Source organism: Hoplias malabaricus, chromosome 11 (genome assembly GCF_029633855.1).
Source record: "Hoplias malabaricus isolate fHopMal1 chromosome 11, fHopMal1.hap1, whole genome shotgun sequence".
NCBI lineage: Eukaryota > Metazoa > Chordata > Actinopteri > Characiformes > Erythrinidae > Hoplias > Hoplias malabaricus.
Window position 1 is genome coordinate 4,952,863 of NC_089810.1, and position 18,312 is coordinate 4,971,174.

General features: G+C 43.5%; 1 protein-coding gene across 1 annotated transcript in view; it reads right to left on the reverse strand.

The window, feature by feature from the left end:
- Nucleotides 1-2,994: 2,994 nt before the first annotated feature.
- The window catches only part of nrn1la (neuritin 1-like a), a 58,636-nt gene continuing 43,318 nt past the window's right edge, over nucleotides 2,995-18,312 (reverse strand). The window contains exons 2-3 of the mRNA XM_066684297.1: nucleotides 12,017-12,167; nucleotides 2,995-3,280 (exon numbers count right to left, since the gene is read on the reverse strand). Of these exons, the coding sequence (XP_066540394.1) occupies nucleotides 2,995-3,280; nucleotides 12,017-12,167 (437 nt within the window). The remainder of the gene's footprint in view (nucleotides 3,281-12,016; nucleotides 12,168-18,312) is intronic.

Here is an 18,312-nt window from a genome sequence, read left to right on the forward strand (position 1 = left end):
ACGGCAGGCCACATTCAGGGCGAAAGTGGAGCTGAAAGGTGGCCCTCAGCACCTTTTATTTATCGTCTCTGCATGTGCCAAAATCATGCGAGAAAAAGAAAATGCCCCTAAACACTTTTACAAAGCTGTATAATTAAACTGTTTGTGTTCCACAGATGCTCCAGTCCTGGTGAATCCTCCATTTGACAAAAAAAAAAAAAAAAAAGATCAGTTCCTAACTGGCGAATGCTGGATGGCCAGTGTGAGGTCTCTGGTCAGAGGCGTCTCTGAAGTGTCCAGTATGAGAGTCTTTGGAAAGTCAATGGGAGAAGCCCCTTTCATCCCCGTCCTTTCACATACACGTCCAGTTTGGTGGACAGTGATGTGATAAAGATTCCAGGCTTCAAAGGAAAGAGAGCAGAATCGTAATGAACTCTCGCCCTTTGTGCGTCTTTATCTCTGCGAGGGCCATTGAAAACACCAACAAAGGTTGGGGGGAGACTTGTATTGATAGAAAACTGACTTTTGCATGCATACTCTATATTACATCTACTTAGAATATTACATTATTCATTAACGTTCTTAAAAGTGATCCAATCCAGTGTTGTTATTCTGCAAGGGCCCAGTCTCGATTTAGCCCTCACATTCACAAATACGACCTTTTCTAAGCGCCAAGTCCCAGCACAACGTAGTTTAATCACAGTTGCCTAACAGATACACCCTATGTTCAAAAGATTGCAGACACCACTGCTTGTAATTACTGAATCCAGCTACTTTAAGGTGCACCCACTGTGGACGGTGCATGCACAGTGTGTTTTGTCTCCAGAGAAAAGCCTGAAGTGATATGGGATCTTCTACAGCAGATGTTTAATGCTAAATGTGGCTTAGTTGGGTATAAAGCCCCTCAACACTGGGTTGTAAATGATGAAGCACCATTCAACATTCTTGGTGACGAGTTGGAGTGGATCCAGAATTTCTCGTCCAACATCAGTACCCCATTAATGCTGCTGTGGCTAACTACCATCAAATCTTCACAGATATGTTCAAACATCTAGTATAGAAAAGCTTTACCGGTTGAGTATAAGCTGTTATTCCAGCAAAAGGGTTGTAAAGGTGTCTGCATACTTTTGACCATGTACATCAGTCAATATCGTCCATGTTGTAAGCTCCACTGACCATAAATGTGCACGATGTCCTGCAATTACAGACTGTAGTGCATTTGTTGATCTGCATACTTGCCATACTGAGCGCTGAAGAACAGGAGCCAAACAAAGTATGCAGAGCAACAGCTGGACCACAGTCTGTAACTGTAGAACAACAAAGTGTGCCTTTATGGACAGCGCCGCTGATAACAAGGACAGTGAGTGCAGAAACATCACGGCTGACTGATGTAGTGTCTGTTCAAATCGTGGGTGATTTGTCATTGTTTAGAGCGTGAATATATAAATATCTAAAATGTTAATAAATCTCATTTAAAAGGAACTACATTTGCACAGTGTATAAACAGACAGAGTCACAGGTGGATTTCATTTTTCTTTTTTTCTTTTTTTCTTGGCTCTGCACTCTGAAAAATCGTTTTCTACAGCTCCAACGAGTCTACAGCATTAGTAAACATGATTAATTTCCAATTACAAACAGAACAGTAAGTAGAAAGCTAATGGGAGGAAGAGTGCTGAGGAGAGAAATGCCAGTGCGTGAGATGAGGGAACGTGAGCCCACGGTGAAAGCGTACTTCGTTTTGTGGCTGCTCACCAGCACAGACCCATCTGCTTGAACATAAGCCGTGATTGCATTACACAGAACGGATGCAGCACTCTATTTAACATATCAGCCTCAGGTACAGACCACAGGAACGACACCTTCCCTCTGTTCGGGTGGCCTCTCATGTGCAGAATAATCCTCTCAGTGTGGTCCAGGCTCCGGTGCTCAGGCACTAACAAACACATCGGTGGAAACGGCTGTGAAATGAAAGTTACATTTACATTTATAAACATATTTATAACAGGTGAGATAAACAGGGCATGGACGGCACTTCCATGTTGAAGTACAGAGCTGTAGGAAAGTCAGAGACCTGTCCTTTGTTGATTTTATCTCTCGTCAAAACAGCCACAAATGAGCAATTCTTCATTCCGGAGCCACTGAAGTTTATTTAATATTTCTTCTATAAACTCTTTGCTCTTTGCTAGGGAATTTACAGGGATATAGAAGTTGTTGCATGGTCTGTATCCACAGAGTAACAGCCCAGCTAACAGTATGACGTCTTTTGAGGAATGCTTTGTGTTTACAACATCATGTTATAACCAAACGGCTGTTTAAAGGCTGTTTAGACTCGACATAAAAAAAAATGGATGGTGGTCTCTGAGCTTTTCCAAGTTTTCTATATTGCAACTCTGTATACAATTCTGTTTGGAAAATGCCAATCCCGAAAACCGGACCTAATCATTAAAACCTCTCAAGCGTAGTTTGCAGGTGTGTTCTATTGCTTTGGGTTAATTTTATTCAGAGTGATCTCCGCTGATAATTCTCACTAAAACAATAAATGAAAGCTTCTGGCCGCTCTGCCTCCTGCAATCTTTTGCTGCTACTTCATTTCATCTTCAGAGATTCCGGCAATTCCAGCTAGCGGCTCACATTGTTAGCGGAGTAATTTCCCCTGAAGAGGGTTGAGTTGAGAGAGGCATCCTCCTTCACGTCAACAACACTGTGGGTTTGCACACACTGTAAAAAGCACTGGAGATTGCTATTCCACACACAGTGCATCTTCTGGGAGGCATCGCATCTGACTGGGAGGGGGAAACTTGTTCATATGAAATTAAGTTTGTGTGTGTGTGTGTGTGTGTGTGTGTGTGTGTTAACCTATGTTTGTGCAGGAGCATGAAGGAAAATCAAACAAAAATCAAAACTGAATATTATTTACAGCATGTGATATTTACAGAAGTGTGTGTGTGTGTGTCTGTCAGTGCCTCTTTGACATTGGCTCTAATCTGTAAGTCTCTTTAAGCACGAAGACTGGGCTTATATCCACAGACAGAGTAAACACAAGCAGCAGGAGAGCAGAGAGATGCTGAGAGCTGGGTGTATATGATTGCCGTTTCCTTTCAGAGACTCCTGATTGGTCTCATCTGGGTTCTGGGCCTCGGTGCTGGCTGCTGATTGGCTGCGGCTGGAGCACATGTCGTACAAGTTTCCAGAAAACTGCATCTTCTTGGATTCTTGTCGCAGGGACTCCCACACTGCAGCCGCCTCTTCAGGACAGCCCGCCATCGCAACGTTAGCACAGTCGTGGAAATCATCCCAGGACCTGCAACCCATACACAGCACTGTTTATTCACTGAGAAACTAGCTGGAATATCAGGGGTCCTTAAAACACAGTTTTAGATATGAGCACATCATGGAACTGGCTTGTAACTCTCTCTGTATATGTATACATACAACACATACTAACATACGCACTTCCTCACATTAAAGGTTGGCTCCACAAGGGGGTGGTATTCACAGCTTTGCATCAACGACACTTTGTTTCCTTGGTTTTATGCTAAAAAGCCAGTATGACTTCAGAACTCATGCTTAAGTATTGAATACCATATTTATAAAGTAATATCTAAATATTACACCTATAATAGCAAGATGGCAGTAGATGGTTCGTGAAATGACATTCACATCACAGTCACACAGCTCCAGGGACCTGGAGGTTGTGGGTTCGATTCCCGCTCCAGGTGACTGCACTATGAGGACTGTGGTGTGTTCTCCCTGTGTCTGCGTGGGTTTCCTCCGGGTGACTGTCTGTGAGGAGTGTGGTGTGTTCTCTCTGAGTCTGCGTGGGTTTCCTCCGGGTGACTGTCTGTGAGGAGTGTGGTGTGTTCTCCCTGTGTCTGCATGGGTTTCCTCCGGGTGACTGTCTGTGAGGAGTGTGGTGTGTTCTCCCTGTGTCTGCGTGGGTTTCCTCCGGGTGACTGTCTGTGAGGAGTGTGTTGTGTTCTCCCTGTGTCTGCGTGGGTTTCCTCCGGGTGACTGTCTGTGAGGAGTGTGGTGTGTTCTCTCTGTGTCTGCGTGGGTTTCCTCCGGGTGACTGTCTGTGAGGAGTGTGGTGTGTTCTCCCTGTGTCTGAACTGGATAAGAGTTACAGATAATGGATGGATGGACATTGCATTATTGACATATTTTTGTGAGGGTTTTTGTGCAGTGAGGGGTGAAAGGGGTCTAACAAAGTATGCAGACCAACCAATGGATAACCATCTGTAAATGTAGGACTTTAAAGTGCTCCTGTTTGGTCAGTGGAGCTGATAGTCAAAACAAGGCTGTGGTTTTAATGTTGTAGGCTTTTTTTGTGAATGTTTAGAGGACGGAGGACTTTAAGCAGTCAGGAAGAGCTCCGATATCAGCACGTCTGATGTCATTGTTATTCTGTGCTTAAACGTCTGCCTGGTTCTCCTGAGAGGGACAGACAGGAGCAGCCTTGGCCTAGATGTAAATCTGAAACTTCTTCAGCTCTGATGGGAAAACACTTCTGTTCCTGAAGAGGTCCCTCTTAGAGCAGACAGAAGAACAGGCACATTCTGGAGAGAAAGCAACTCTTGTGAGCATGTGTGTGTGTGTGTGTGTGTGTGTGTGTGTGTGTGTGTGTGTGTGTGTGTGTGTGTGTGTGTGCGTGCGTGTGTGTGTGTGTGTGTTCGTATTAGGAATATATCACCTTTACACAGCCACACTGTTGGTACTTCTTATCTTTGACTGAACACACACTGACCCCACCATATTTATCATTACATTTTAAGGTGAAGACATGTTTTATTGTTGGGGGTTATGCCACTTTTCCACGTTCTGTATCTGGTCCCTGGAACCAGACACTTTATTAGTAAACCCTTTGTAAACCCTGCAGAGCACTGATTGGCCAGAGAGACCTGTCAATCACCACGAAATGCAGAGCTCCAGCACAAACTAGTCATTTGTAAAACCTTTGAATTACAACTGTTTTCGCATTTATTTTTATCCAACTCACAACAGCAGCTCGTAACATTCCCCTGAGGGGGTTGTGATAAGATTCAAACGCTCCTTGGGTCAGTGGCCGATGAAAATCTCCAGCGTACAACAAGGAAAACTGCTCTGTGAGATCTGGGGCACGGAAACAAGACCAAAACAACACACGAATACACAACAAGTAAACGTGTTTTCACAACAAAGGGGTTAGTGATGTCACTGTCTCCATTTTGTAGAAAAGCACCGTGTTTGTTAGAGTTTGCTTTAGGTTTAAGGCCGAATTATGCTTCTGTATTGATTCAAAGCAGAGCCTACGCCACAGTGAATCTCTCTGCAATTACACAACCAAGACACTAGGGCTCATTCCCAAAAATCTTCCTTTACACTATGTAGTGCACAGTGTAGGGTGAAGTAGTATTAATTTTAAATGCCCATCTAATTTTTGTTCCTCGCATTAAAAAAAACACAGCAGGAGGAAGAGCGTTTTCTCACAAAGCTCCTCAACTCTGGAATAGCCTCCGGTTACTGTTCGGGGCTCAGACACACTCTCAATCTTTAAATCAAGGTTAAAAACCTACCTTTTCAAACAAGCTTTTGGTTAATCACTCACCTTCAGGTTACTCCTTCTCTATTAGTGTTTGAGCTGGTTTTCATATCATCACTGCTCTGTATTAACCCGGTCATATGACCCTAGCTACAGCTCTTTTAGTTAGTGTGTTGGCAGTTACCAGAAAGCTGTCTGTTGCTGGGTTCTCCTGCCTGACCCGTGGAAGCTTTTTTTTTCGCAGGACAATTTTGCCCGTTCTTTACCATGAACCTATTAACCTCTGTATTTTTATTTGTTCCCATGGTGTGGTTTTCTTTCTCCTGTCTCTCTCTCATGCTTTGAGATGTCCTGCTGCTCTCCAGGTGTTGACCTGATCCAGCCCCTATGTGTGTCCTGTACAAGATCCTGGCCTTGTCTCATCTACACTATCATGCTTGGCCATGCTGTTTTATCTCAGATTAACTCTGCACCTAATTTTAACTCACACAGAATCCCTGATCACCTCTTCCTTCCTCAGACTCATACATCACTAATATATCACTAACATCCACATTACTATAACCCCTTCATCTGTCATCCCTTCACTTCTACTTCTGTTCTGTTCTCTGTTGTGTCTCCGGTGTCGACACGAGGAGGATGGGTTCCTCGTATGAGTCTTGGTTCCTTCCAAGGTTTCTTCCTCGTGTGCTGAGGGAGTTTTTCCATGCCACTGTTGCCCCTGGTTCACTCATAGGAGGCTTGGACCCGGATCTCTGTAAAGCTGCTTTGTGACGACTTTTTGTTGTGAAAGGCGCTATATAAATAAAATTTGATTTGATTGATTGATATTAATTTTAAAACCTGTGAAGCGCCCTATTTAGGGTGTAGGGTGTTAACCAGAACAGAGTGTAGGTTACATGCAGTGCCATTTTTCAGAGATGCCTGTATTTTTCTCTGCAGTTGTTTCTATTATCTATTCATTCTGTGACATCAAATCTGAAGTCTGAGGAAAGCTCTTGCCATAAATTTGCTGTTGTGTGGTGAAGAGAAGTTCATTTTTCTGGACTTCCTCAGTAAACTCTCCTCAACTTGCTCCAGCTGTGGGCCAATCAGCCGTTGCCGTCTGCATCAACTTGAAGTGTAGTTACATTCTGGGAAGTGTGTGTCAGACACATCTGAGCAGGAAATATGTGCTGCTCACTGTATTAGTTCAAGGCAGAAGCATAAATTGGGCTTAAGGGTTAGGGTTAGGTTTAGGGCAAAGGTGAGGGTTAAGGTAAGGATTGGTGTTAGATAAGAAGTAATTACAGACAATTTAAGGATTGGGGTGTGTGTGTGTGTGTGTGAATTTGCATGCATTACACAGTGCCAAGTTTAATAGCTTAATTGGTACCTTAGGAAAAGTGCTAAATGAAAGTGAAAGCCCAGCTCTGCCTCTGCAGGCCGGCTGAGTGTGAACATTATACGGAGTGTGTCAGGGTGGACACACGCTCAGTGAGTTCAGTAGAGCAGAGAGCTGGAACACTTTAACTGTGACTGAAATACATGGCACTGTGTTTTCAAAGAACACTTTACTGTTAAACGATGAATACCTAAGCAGCTCCAACAGAATCCATCCTGGATTCAGGATACATGAACTAAAGACTGGCAGAGAGAGAGAGGGAAGGAGAGAGAGAGAGAGAGAGAGAGAGAGAGAGAGGGGGAGGGAGAGAGAGGGAGAGAGAGGGAGAGAGAGGGAGAGAGAGAGAGGGGGAGAGAAAGGGGGGGGTGGGGAGAGGGAGAGAGGATAGAGGGAGAGTGTGAGAGAGAGAGAGAGGGGGGGGGGACTCAATCTCTAATTAGACCTACTACCAAAACACATGGAGCACATGGGAAGGGCTGTCAGGAGTAGAGTGGGAGTGTGTGTGTGTGTGTGTGTGTGTGTGTGTGTGTGTGTGTGTGTGTGTGTGTGTGTAAGAGAGAGAGAGAGAGAGAGAAGATATTAAGGGCAATGTGGGATGGAGAGAAATATAGAGAGCATGAGAGATGGGCAGAGTGAAAAGACTTATGAAAAGTGTAGACTAAGAGAAAAGAAGGACAGAAAACATGAGAGGGCAGGAAGAAAGAGGGGAGTGTAGGAAATTAGGAGTAAAAACTGAGAATGTTGGACAGAGAAGAAAAACAGAGGGCAGAGACAAAGTAGGTGGGGAACGGTGCTAGAAAGAGAGTGTGTTCACGGGAGGATGTGGCCTGGGAACACAGTGACAGCACTAGAAAAAAATAAAGGAGAGAGGACAGAGTGAAGAAATTGGTAAAAAAAAAAAAAACAGAGAGAGAGACTTGGAGAAAAGAAAACAACAGTAGCGCCAGAGAGAGTCAGGTGTCAAGTCAGTGAACCGTACTACTCTATATCACCTGTTCCAGCCTGTGACAACACTCTGAGTGAAGCATGATGAATAATCCTGCAGTGTGAGGGCGGTACTGACTGTGTGTGAGTGTGTGTGTGTGTGTGTGTGGTAGTAATGCAGTTGCTGTCTGTATATCTACCTAAAGTACCCATCTGTTTGATGTATGCCCCTCATATTCTCTCATTTATGCCTGGGAGTATATGAGAGTATAAGCATGGTGTGTACTGTGAGAGAAAAATCATGCAGAGTACTACAATCGCCTGGGGGCCACAGAGACTCATTATTTGTAGATATTTCTACAAATATTAGCATTATTTATTGGCATTCAGAGCATTTATGAACTAATAGGGTACATTGTTTTCTATACCACTCCTTCAGGTGCATTCCTATCATTATATTTGCGCCCTCATATAATTGGTGTTTATGAATGTATGTTACATCATATTTACAATATCAAATAATATCTAATAACACCAAGAGAATTTAGTGGTCACGTGATCAAATCACGTCATGTGGCCTCTGGTGAAAATGTACTTATTTACGCTAACATTTACACAGCACTTCTCTAGAAACACAAAGCGTGTGTCAGTCTGTGGAACACCGTTGGCAATGCGTCTGGGAATTTTGGGTCAATCTTGCAGTTTACACCGGGCCGGATATTTGTTGTAAAAATATGATTTGACTCTGAAGCTCCAGATGTGTTCTGTATGACTGTTTAGATGCACAGAATTGATCTGTCCCCTTATCCATTTGGTCACTCTGTTGTAGCACAGTGAGGAGTGAGGCGCTGAGTAAGATTCTTCACTAGTACACACACACACTACAAAAATGCCTGTTTAGAATTGCTACCATTACATGCCTTACATTTACATTTACAATACTCAGCAGACGCTCTTATCTAGAGTTACATAAGTGCTTTGTCATTTAATTCAGAGTATCATTAGCAGACATAGAATTAAAGTCTAAATGAAAGCACCTTCACAGGAGTCTAAGTTGAAACCTAAAGAGAAATAAGCAATAAATATTGTAGAGGTACGATATGAAGCCACAATCAGAGCTGGTGCCTGATAAAGAGAAAAAGTCAAGATTTTCTGATTGGAAATATCTTCAGTGCCCTGCTGTATCCTGAATGCACTGGGATTGTTTATGCCTTGGATAGCAATGTAAAGTGAAAAGGATTCAAACTGTATACTTTCGAGTCGCCAATCCACCTACCAACATGTGTTTTTGGAGCGTGGGAGGAAACCGGAGCACACGGAGGAAACCCACACAGACACAGGGAGAACACACCACACTCCTCACAGACAGTCACCTGGAGGAAACCCACGCAGACACAGGGAGAACACACCACACTCCTCACAGACAGTCACCTGGAGGAAACCCACGCAGACACAGGGAGAACACACCACACTCTTCACAGACAGTCACCCGGAGCGGGACTCAAACCCACAACATCCAGGTCCCTGGAGATGTGCGACTGCGACACCTACCTGCTGCGCCACCGTGATGCCATGCTTAAAAAATCAATAACAAAAACAAACCTATATTTTCTCTGTAAGGATATGAGCCTGTGATTTTACAGAATATTTTGAACTCTATTTTACTTAAAGGGGTAACTACGCCCTAATTGTATTTGTGTTGTTTTGGAATGCTGAAATAAAGCTTTAATATTTAAAAATACATTCCCAATCATTCCTTGTGGTTAGTCCTATCTCTGGAGAAGCCCCTCAGCTTAAAATCTGTTAAAGGTGTGGATGGTATTTCTCCAAACAGAAGTATGAGGACATGTCAAAGTTTGCAAGTGAGCCAATGAGCCAGTTTCACTGACAGATGAGGCTCTCCTCTGGTCACTGGTGTAAAGCATCCACTAGCACTTTTTCTCACACATTGCAACATGCTGCATTGGTCGTTATAAAGATGACATTTTTAAAAAAGCAGCACACCCCAGCTCTTTCTACAGCTCCCCTCACAACAGCCCCTCCCACTTCAGAACATTGAGAGAAAGTCATGATCTAAGTCTTATGTAATATTTACATATTACATCTCCTGATTGATAACCTGCCCTCATTAGGACAGAAACAGAGAACATAGAAATGCTGTCACAGTGACACATGAACACATGAAACTACACTGTCTTCATTCATTTATTCGTTGTGTGTAAGCACCTATCAAGTTCAAGGTGGCCTGCCTGGAATCACTGGGCACAAGGCAGGGGCACACCCAGGAGGGGGCGCCAGTCACACACAGAGTGACACACACTCACTCAAACACTCACAGCTATGGACACTTTGGAGTCGCCAATCCACCAACCGTGTGTTTTTGGACCGTGGGAGGAAATCGGAGCACCCGAAGGAAACCCACGAAGACACAGGGAGAACACACCACACTCCTCACAGACAGTCACCCGGAGTGTGTGACTGCGACACCTACCTGCTGCACCACTGTGCCGCCCAACTACAATATCCTTTCCTTATTTAATCAAATAATCCACCACAGAGAGAATGAATGAAGGAGGAATAAACACAGCTTAGTGAAGAAATGTTCCTTACAAAGATAAATCACTTTGGCTCAGACCCTGAATCAGATTGTGTTGTGGCTGAACCAAATTATCTTTGTAAGGTGTTAAAGATATTTATCAACCTACAAGCCTTTTTGTTTTCTGCTCTGTAGTTTACACATCATCTTGTCTGTCCCTGTAACAACACGAATACATGAACATATCTGACCGCTACTGGCTTTCCGAGGAGTAAATTACATGGGTACAGCTTATTGTTTAACTTTACATGAAAACAGGTGAAATCTCTGGATCATTAAAGCACTCTGAAGGACAGCATGAAAGGGGCAGTGTACTAGTACGCATGGTGGAGCTAATAAAATGGGAAAGGTGATTTTAATGCTTTGACGCATCAGTGTATATTATTTAAATATTTTATACAGGTAAATTGTATAATAATCTTTTTCACAGAAATATGAAGATGAAGAAGAACATGATGATGATTATCTCTAAGACCAAGGCAGTTACTATTCACAACCATATAATGGTGTTTAATGTCTACACACATTAGATGAAGGCCAAACACAGTGTCTGTTGTAATGTTGCACATATTCAGTATGTTCCAACATGTGCGTTAATGAAACAGTTCTGTACGAACTAAAGCGAATCTACAGTCTGAAAGAACAGAGCAGTTCATGTTGATGCTTTCCCTTATTACTAACTCATCTCTAACAGCAACAGAAAATCACAGTTTATTGCTGATAAAATACATTCATTCATTGTCTGTAACCCTTATCCAGTTCAGGGTCGCGGTGGGTCCAGAGCCTACCTGGAATCATTGGGCGCAAGGCAGGAATACACCCTGGAGGGGGCGCCAGTCCTTCACAGGGCAACAAATACACACACACACACACAAATATTCACTCACACACTCACACCTACGGACACTTTTGAGTCGCCAATCCACCTACCAACGTGTGTTGGTCTATGGGAGGAAACCGGAGCACCCGGAGGAAACCCGAGCACCCGGAAGAAACCCACGCAGACACAGGGAGAACACACCACACTCCTCACAGACAGTCACCCGGAGGAAACCCACGCAGACACAGGGAGAACACACCACACTCCTCACAGACAGTCACCCGGAAGAAACCCACGCAGACACGGAGAGAACACACCACACTCCTCACAGACAGTCACCCGGAGCGGGAATCGAACCCACAACCTCCAGGTCCCTGGAGCTGTGTGACTGCGAGACTACCTGCTGCACCACCGTGCCGCCCCTTGGTAAAATACATTAGCATGAAATAAGTCTTTTTTGTTTTGCTGTTTTTTTTTATTCTTATGAAATAAGACACAATAATTTTTAAGTTTTGAAATCAATTTTAAAGCCTTGTAAAATAACCCCTCTTCGGTTTCCACCGGGTCCACCTGTCTCTGTGGTGGTACCCTCAGAGTCATATATCTGCACCTTTAGTTCGAGAACGTAATTGCAATTAATAATGTATACTAATTAATAATGTAACTACAACACAATGTGGCACAATACACTTCCCCAGCTGCAGTTACATAATCACAGACCCTCAGGGTGCCGCTGCATTGATGTGGTGTAAGAGTAATTTGAGAGTAATGTGAGTGAATAGGTGATGGACTCACCTGCAGATGGAGTCAATCTCTTGCATGTCGTCATCCTTTTGGTTGTTGACTGACAGACTGTCCCCCAGGGACAGCAGACACTGAGCAAAGCCCTTGTAGATGGAGCCACACCTACGAGCAGCAGCAGCAGACCCAGGGCTCGGCAGCAGCACTAAAAACAAACACAAACCAATATCAGGCAGGACACCACAGTTGCCATCTTGCTGCCAGAATAACAGGTGGTGTTAAGATGCAGGAACAAGGATCTCTATGAGCTTTGGGACTGAAAGAACAGAATCACTGAAAACTGAAAGAGTTTCCTCTGGTGGTACGTGAAGCATTGTGAGGTGGTACGCCAGATGACGTCTGAAAATTTACGACATTCAATGAAAAATTTAAAGATTGATATCTTGAAAATCTAAAGTTTCCATGTGGAAATTACACAATCTGTGTCAGAGCTTTCATTATTGTATTTCAATACTATTAATTAGTGTTTTAAATAAAAATCATCATGTAGGCACATATCAACATATCAGTTAATTAATTAATTCATTCATTGCCTGTAACCCTTATCCAGTTCAGGGTCATGGTGGGTCCGGGGCCTACCCCGAATCATTGGGCGCAAGGCAGGAATACACCCTGGAGGGGACACCAGTCCTTCACAGGGCAACACACACACTCACACATTCACTCACACATTTACACCTGCAGACACTTTGGGTCGCCAATCCACCGACACCCGGAGGAAACCCATGCAGACACAGAGAGAACACACCACACTCCTCACAGACAGTCACCCGGAGAAAACCCACGCAGACACAGAGAGAACACACCACACTCCTCACAGACAGTCACCCGGAGGAAACCCACGCAGACACAGAGAGAACACACCACACTCCTCACATACAGTCACCCAGAGGAAACCCATGCAGACACAGGGAGAACACACCACACTCCTCACAGACAGTCACCCGGAGGAAACCCACGCAGACACAGAGAGAACACATACAAGATAATATCAACCATATTCACGTCTACAAGAAAGAATAATGCCATCCCAGTTTCCAAATTCTAAGGAATATCTTCCTAAACTCGCTTGTGAATGGCAAAAGCAGGTAAGCCAAACAAGACTGGTTAATGACTTGGTTCGCCACTGGCCAATCAAGTACCACTACAAAAATGAATTCTGAGTCAGAACTGAGTTTAAAGCTTGATTTAGTCCCTTCCACTGCATGGCTGGGCTCAGCCCTTTCACTAAAATGGTCATTGGTAAATGCACGTATGCCTACGGGGCAGGTTTAGTGTGTGTGTGTGTGTGTGTGTGTGTGTGTGTGTTTCTGTGATATAATTATAGGAGGTACTTGCAGGTTTGGTTTGATAATGTGTGGTATGTTTTCTGAAATGTTGAGAACCAGCTGACTAGACAGAAATAAGAAGATGAATGATGATGTTGATCTTTGCCACAAGTGTTCACCAAGGTAACCAAGTTACTATTCACAACCATATAATGGTGCTTAATGTCTACACACAGAAATGGGAGGTGAAGGCCAAACACAGTGTCTCTTGTAATATTACACGTATTCCATGTTCACATTTCATTTCTACAACATGTGCGTTAATGAAACAGTTCTCTACGAACTACAGTCCGAAAGAACTACAGATCCGGATCTACAGTCCGAAAGAACAGAGGAGTTCATGTTGTATTCAGTTAAATAAATAGCAATAAATACTTTCCCTTATTTCTAACTCATCTTTAACAGCAACAGAAAATGTAATGCATCTTTAGGGAACACAACCGGACTTTAACACCACTGCTGTACCTTTAAAGGCACCATTTTTGTCCAGTAAGGTTCCTCTATTAAACCTTTTTCCTGAGAGTTATTAACTTATTCAGTACTTTTCAATGTGAGCTAAATACATGTACTTTTATGAATTTTATTTCATGAAAATTAATTTAATAACTTGCTTGAGATCCCTTTACTGCTTCAAACGTGTTTAAATGCTGTGGTTAATATTGATGAGCTTCTCTATGCCACCTCTTTCCAGATGTAAGGGCAGGGGTGTCTCTACATAAGGGCCTGACCCCACCAGATGTTGCTGCGGATCTGAGCATGACATGATCCATAATTGCTTTCAGTATTGAGCTGCGGAGATGTGGATCATGCTGGGTCCATGCAGAGGGCAGCCAATAAAAACAACGTGTGCTGCAGTGTGAAGTGAGACCCGCCGGCAGAAAACGCAGAGTGAAAAGGTTTTTACATTCCTGTGGATGCTTAATGACAGTGTGGATGTGGCTGAAGTTGGCTTCTTACTGGGCCTTTCTGTGACACCTTAAATAGTGCAGCAGTTTCATTATAGCTTCTATTTAAGGTGACACGGAAAGGTCCAGTAAGAAGCCTACTTTTTTTTAACACAGTAAGATTATGATCATGGATCGTGATTAAACTAATGTTTTTGCTTCATTAATATTCTCTCTTTTATTTACTCCATAGAGCTGTATCACTCCTCAGTATGGCCCTAAAACTGTGGCAGAAACCGCTTTAAAAACTGTAAGTCTTTTACTGGAGTTCTGGGGGCGATTGTGTACTAAATTCACACATTTGTAATAATTACAGTTAAGTCTTATTACACTTTTATGCCAGTTTTACACCCAGTGATTTCACTGTCCCAGACAAAATTCCAATAGTATAAAATCACAAGAGATTCATCCATCCATCCGTCAGCGATGGTTTAGTGTAAAGTGATCAGGAGAGCAGTCTTAAGTCTTTTGTTTGTTCTTCATGTTCCAGTAAAATCCACTCTGATTAATATTATCATAAGTGCGCAGTCTTCACTCGTGCAGATAGTGACCCTGCCAGATCACGTCTTTCCAAAATCAATGTCTGTGACTTTTGATGTGAGTGGGAGTCAGACTTTAGTTTTCAGAATCTATTTCTAGCGTACGTTAGCATTAGTGTGTTAAAACCGTTCAGTTCTGCGGGAGGAGAGACGTGTTTGTGCTGTGTGTATATTATTTGATTAGGTTTATGATGCACATATAGAGTTTATTATGCCCCACCAATGTGCATGAACCTAACATCGTCACCATCAGTGTTGTGGTTAGACCTGGTGTAAAAGTTATTTAGCCCTGTCCAAATAAGCTCTCCCATAAAATAAGAAACTGTTGTGTGTTGAATCGATACAGGATGAGATTTGTGGGTCTCGTGTGATTTTGTGATGTCTCCTACCCAGGGCATCCAGCAGCCTCAGAAATAATTTTATTTTGGTTTATCATTCATTCATTCATTATCTGTAACCCTTATCCAGTTCAGGGTCGCAGTGGCCTACCTTCCAGAGCCTACCTGGAATCACTGGGCGCAAGGCAGGAAACACCCTGGAGGGGGCGCCAGTCCTTCACAGGGGAACACACACACACACATTCACTCACACACTCACACCTATGGACACTATTGAGTCGCCACTCCACCTACCAATGTGTGCTTTTGGACTGTGGGAGGAAACCAGAGCACCCGGAGGAAACCCACGCAGACACAGAGAGAACACACCACACTCCTCACAGACAGTCACCCGGAGGAAACCCATGCAGACACAGAGAGAACACACCACACTCCTCACAGACAGTCACCCGGAGGAAACCCATGCAGACACAGAGAGAACACACCACACTCCTCACAGACAGTCACCCGGAGGAAACCCACGCAGACACAGAGAGAACACACCACACTCCTCACAAACAGTCACCCGGAGGAAACCCACGCAGACACAGAGAGAACACACCACACTCCTCACAGACAGTCACCCGGAGGAAACCCACGCAGGCACAAGGAAAACACACCACACCCCAGTCCTCCATTCTTAAATCTCTGATAGGTATAATGCTAGCTAATAGTCTAATAGTTTATAAACGTCTGCTAAACATTCTGAGCTTTTACATTAAAATATGTTTTCATAACTCACACTAACCCCAGAACGTGACGTCCTTGAACTGCTTTCATGCTCATGGTCGCACAGGACCAAATACGAACCTGAAACTGAAAGTAGCGTTATGTCCTTGTGGAAGACTCTGGGAGGTCTTTTTGTACTTTATCTGACTTTAGAAATATATTTTTCATCAAAAACTCTGTCCTTTTAAATCTCTGCAGAAAACCTTGCAAGCTTCCTTTAATGAAACGCAGAGTCTAAGCGCAGTTGTGTGAAGGCGCGGTGACCTTGAAGAAATGAGCCGACTCAATTCTTAAGGGTTCCAAAATGTCTCTGCTGCTTTTTTAATGTGTGAGGAGCTCGTGCTGAGGCATCAGAGAAATACAAGCAACTCATTTGGCTTCTTTTTTCTGGTGGGTCTCCCCATGCTGTGTTCTTAGAGCTGCGCGATTAGCCGCCTGCTCCTTTGGCTATGCATGCAGTTATACATTAAAGCAATCAAAAGGGATGGCATGCAAGCTCTGAGAGGCTCCTCTAGAGTTCTGTTGGCTTTCCTGCCAAGCCCCTCTCTCCCTCTCTGTCTCCCTCTCTGTCTCTGGTTGTGACGTACCTTCTGATGGCCGACCGCAGGAGTAAGTAACAGCAGGCCTAAGTGAGGTACATGCAAGGATCTTAATTGGGTCGGACAGCAAATCACCAGCATTCTCCTCTGTCTCTCGTGGGAATGCTCGATTAATATTTGATAGAAAAGGCTTTTTTCCTCTTTCCCTCACTCTGCCTCTCACTCTCTCTTTCTCTCTCTCGCTCTCTCCCTCCCTCCTTCCTCTCTCTCTCTTTCTCTCTCAGTCTTCGTCCCCCTACTGCTGCAAACCTATTGATTTCTGGCAATGTTTTTGCAGTGAGGTCTGAGGATTATTGGTTTCACTCATCTCCATCAACATTTAATGATGACCCGGAGCGAGAGGGAGAGAAACAAAGGAGTGGGACAGAGTTGTGGAGGAAAAGACAGACATCTAGGCTACACCTGAAGCGGTAAAGCATGGTGCATAAATAACAAGGTAAAATGGAAGTAAAAAGAAAAAGACACAAGCTGTTAAGGCGCAAAGGAACATCCGTCTCGAGCTTTCCCGCTGATCAGCACTAAATCTCTGATCGAGGTGCAGGGTTTTCTTTGTGTGTGTGAATGGAGAAAGGAAACTCCAGGTGGTTTGGAGTTTACCAAAACAACAAGCAAAGAAGCGAAGAGAAAAGAGAAGGTAACCCAGAGGAAAGTAATCCGCTCTCCACAGAGTTGGAGCAGATTAAAACTTATCCCATTAACATTTCTCCTGCTGCCTGGCTGCACCCAATTAAGACTCTGTAGCTGTACATTATACAGATGATCCAGGGGGAGTTCTGTCACATTCTGCAGCTCCTCCCCCTTTCCCTTCAGTGCTGGTTACGTTATTACTGGTGTTGTGTAATCTCGCCTGTCTGATAACTCTCCGCTCCGTCCACCCACGCACAGCTGGACGAGGGCCGGTTAGTCCTCTGACCCGTGGAGCAGATGCAGGACTCGTCTGAACCAGGACGTTAATATTTCATTGCAGATGCTGCGGTGGTCTCTGTGGGGAGTGCAGGGGTCTTGCACAAGAGGGAGAGTGAGAGAGAGGTTTTAATGTTAACCTTCAAAAAAAACACATGGGGTTCCCTCTTGCTTGTGTCCAAGTCAGCGAGTCTCAGGCCTCGTAGTGCTACACACTGTAATGATGTATTAATGACAATGAAACCACCACAGAGCACAGGTACTACAGGAGACTGAACCTACGTTCTGACCCAACTCTTTCAGACATGCAGACGATAGAAGACACACCAAAGTTACCCTCTTAAAGGAACAGTCAGTAATTAATATCAAAGCAGCAAATTTATAAAAGCAGCCGATATTCAGGAACACACCGTAGACGCACTCACCCAGTCACACACACCTCACATCACTTTCACACGGCCAGGCCAACTACTGTCATCTGGGTTTGAACTCGTCTGTCAAGAGAGTTTTTCTTTTATTGGCTGTCCAAGAAGTAATTGTGATAAATGTTATTATTGTCATTTTAAGACGTAATCATGCAAATACAGAGCAATGAGTTTTTAGCAAAAAAATAAATAAAAATAAAATCAGACAATGGAACTGTAATATAAAAGGGAACAGATGTCCATAAAATGTACAATACTACTATTACTAATTTAATTATAGTCACAAATCATAGTTCATTTGTCACATACATAGTTACACACGGTACATCTTGCTGTGAAATGCTTTAATATTAAACAAATACAAAAGCTATGGAAACAGAAATAGAATCAAATATAAAACATAGACATTCTCAAAATAAAAATACTAAATTATAGTACTGAGAAAA